This window comes from Mustela putorius, unplaced genomic scaffold (genome assembly GCF_011764305.1).
Source record: "Mustela putorius furo isolate JIRA1106 unplaced genomic scaffold, ASM1176430v1.1 tig00000997_pilon_pilon_pilon, whole genome shotgun sequence".
In the NCBI taxonomy this organism is placed as follows: Eukaryota; Metazoa; Chordata; class Mammalia; order Carnivora; family Mustelidae; genus Mustela; species Mustela putorius.
The window spans coordinates 3,089,428-3,091,693 of NW_025421527.1; the positions used below are offsets into that span (position 1 = coordinate 3,089,428).

At 44.0% G+C, this 2,266-nt stretch overlaps 1 protein-coding gene across 1 annotated transcript; it reads right to left on the reverse strand.

Moving 5' to 3' along the window:
• Positions 1–226: 226 nt before the first annotated feature.
• On the reverse strand, positions 227–1,168 carry LOC123393720 (olfactory receptor 10K1). The gene has a single exon (XM_045086546.1). The coding sequence runs from the start codon at positions 1,166–1,168 to the stop codon at positions 227–229; it is 942 nt and encodes a 313-aa protein (XP_044942481.1).
• Positions 1,169–2,266: the final 1,098 nt, after the last annotated feature.

Consider the following 2,266-nt stretch of genomic DNA (forward strand, 5'->3'; position numbering starts at 1 on the left):
GCCCCACATCCGGCTCTCCGTTCCACGGAGAGCCTGCTTCCTCCTCTCTCTCTCTCTGCCTGCCTCTCTGCCTACTTGTGATCTCTGTCAAGTAAATAAATAAAATCTTTTTAAAAAAGATTTTATTTATTTATTTGACAGACAAAATCACAAGTGGTCAGAGGCTTTAACCCACTGAGCCTCCCAGGTGCCCTGAATATGTAAAATTTAATTTTAATGAATCAATTTAATTAAAAGGATATGAAATCTGGCCCATTACCCTTCTAAGGGCTGACTTGAACTCCTTATTCCTCAGACTGTAAATCATTGGATTGAACAATGGAGTGAGGATGGTGTAGGACACAGATATGAGGGTGTCCTGACTTGACGAATAGCTGGACTTGGGCCTTAAGTAGATGAAAGAGGCACAGCCATAATGCACAGTTACCACAATGAGATGGGAGGCACAGGTGGAGAAGGCCTTGTACCTGCCGGTGGAGGATGGGATCTTCAAAATGGCAGAAATGATGCGGATGTAAGAGACCAAGATAAGTAGCAGGGGAATGACCAAGACGAATACACCAATCATGAAAATGACCAACTGACTGAGGCGGGAGTGGTGGGATGCCACCTTGAGGACAGGGGCGATGTCACAGAAGAAATGATGGAGCTGGTTGGAGGAACGGAAGGGCAAGTGAAATACTAGGGAGGTGATAATCTGTGCAATAGTAAAGCCACAGGCACAGGCAGCGCCCACTAGTCCCACACACACCCGGGGTCCCATGAGCTCCGTGTAGCGCAGGGGGTTACAGATGGCCACGTAGCGGTCATAGCCCATGGCTGCCAGCAGGAAGGAGTGAGAACAGCCAAGGAAGAGGAAGGTGAACATCTGGATGGCACAGCCCAGGAAGGAGATGGTCTTCTTCTGGGCCAGCAGGTCCACCAGCATCTTGGGTACAATGACGAATGTGTAGCAGGTCTCAGAGCAGGAGAGGACGGCAAGGAAGAAGTACATGGGGGAGTGAAGGGCTCTGTCCAGCACGATGGTGGAAATGATGATGGCATTGGTGCCCAGGGTAAACAGATAGAGGGGCAGGAAGGCTATGAAGAGCAGCCACTGCAGCCCAGCCAGAGAAGAGAAGCCAAGGAAGACGAACTCCCTCACCAGGGTCTCATTGCCCTGCTCCATGCAGAGCACCTCCAAAGAGGAGAGTCAGGGACAGCGACAGAGGCCAGGATCCAGGAAGGAGAGTAGAAATGTGTGGGAAAAGCAGCACAAACTCTGTAGGCGGGCAAGTCCTTCATTCACCAAGAAAGTCTGCCAAGAAAAGAATTAAGGCTAAATATACAACCGAGGATTGACAGCCACTTAGGAGACTTCTCTGAGACTAAGACCATGGTATCTCTCTAGCCAAGGATTAAGGATCTGTCTTATTGGTTTCACTTGTATCTTACTTAGGGATTACCATTTGTCTTTTCACTAGCATCCCAAGAAACTAGCTCTCCAAAAGTGGAAAAAAATATATATATATATGTTTAATTTCAGCCATCTGAACTCGTTCAGAATGTGGAAAGAATAAGAGGTGTTCAGACACTATGTGTGAACCTGTTTATCCAACATAAAATGGGAAGGGAAAGGAAGAGTTCTCTAGCAAACATGTGAGGGGAACTGTGTTTGTTGGTGACTTCTTACATGCTAGATATGTGGTAAGACCATCATAAACCCATGGCAGTAACCAAAGCATTAAGGAAAAACAAAAACAAAAACAAAAACAAAAACAAAAAACAAAAACAAAAACAAAAATCCTTTGGTGTTACTCTTGACAGACTGACTAATGAGTAATTAAGGACATTCTTGGAGGCTCCACACTGGAGTCCTGAGCAAAGTGCGGGACAGATGACAACACTAGTTTAAAGAAGAACGTCCCCTATTTCAGGAAAAGATGAGTCACTAGCATGGAAGAAAGAGACTCATTACCTTTGCAGTATTTGTAGCTCACCTCCCCTTTCCCATTTTCTGTGTCTCAGAGAAACTCAGAGAACAGAGTTTTCCAAAAATGGCTCAGAGCTCACAAAGCATGAGAAAGAATGGGACGACTGGTCAAGTGTTCCAAATTCTAGTACCCTGCCATAAATCACAGACTCTGTATTATATATTGTTATATCAACAATATTCCTTTTTCTTTTTTCTTTTTTTTTAGAATTTCATTTTGGGGTTTGTTTGTTTATTTGTTTATTTATTTATTTATTCATTTTTATTTTTAGCGTAAGAGTATTCATTGTTTTT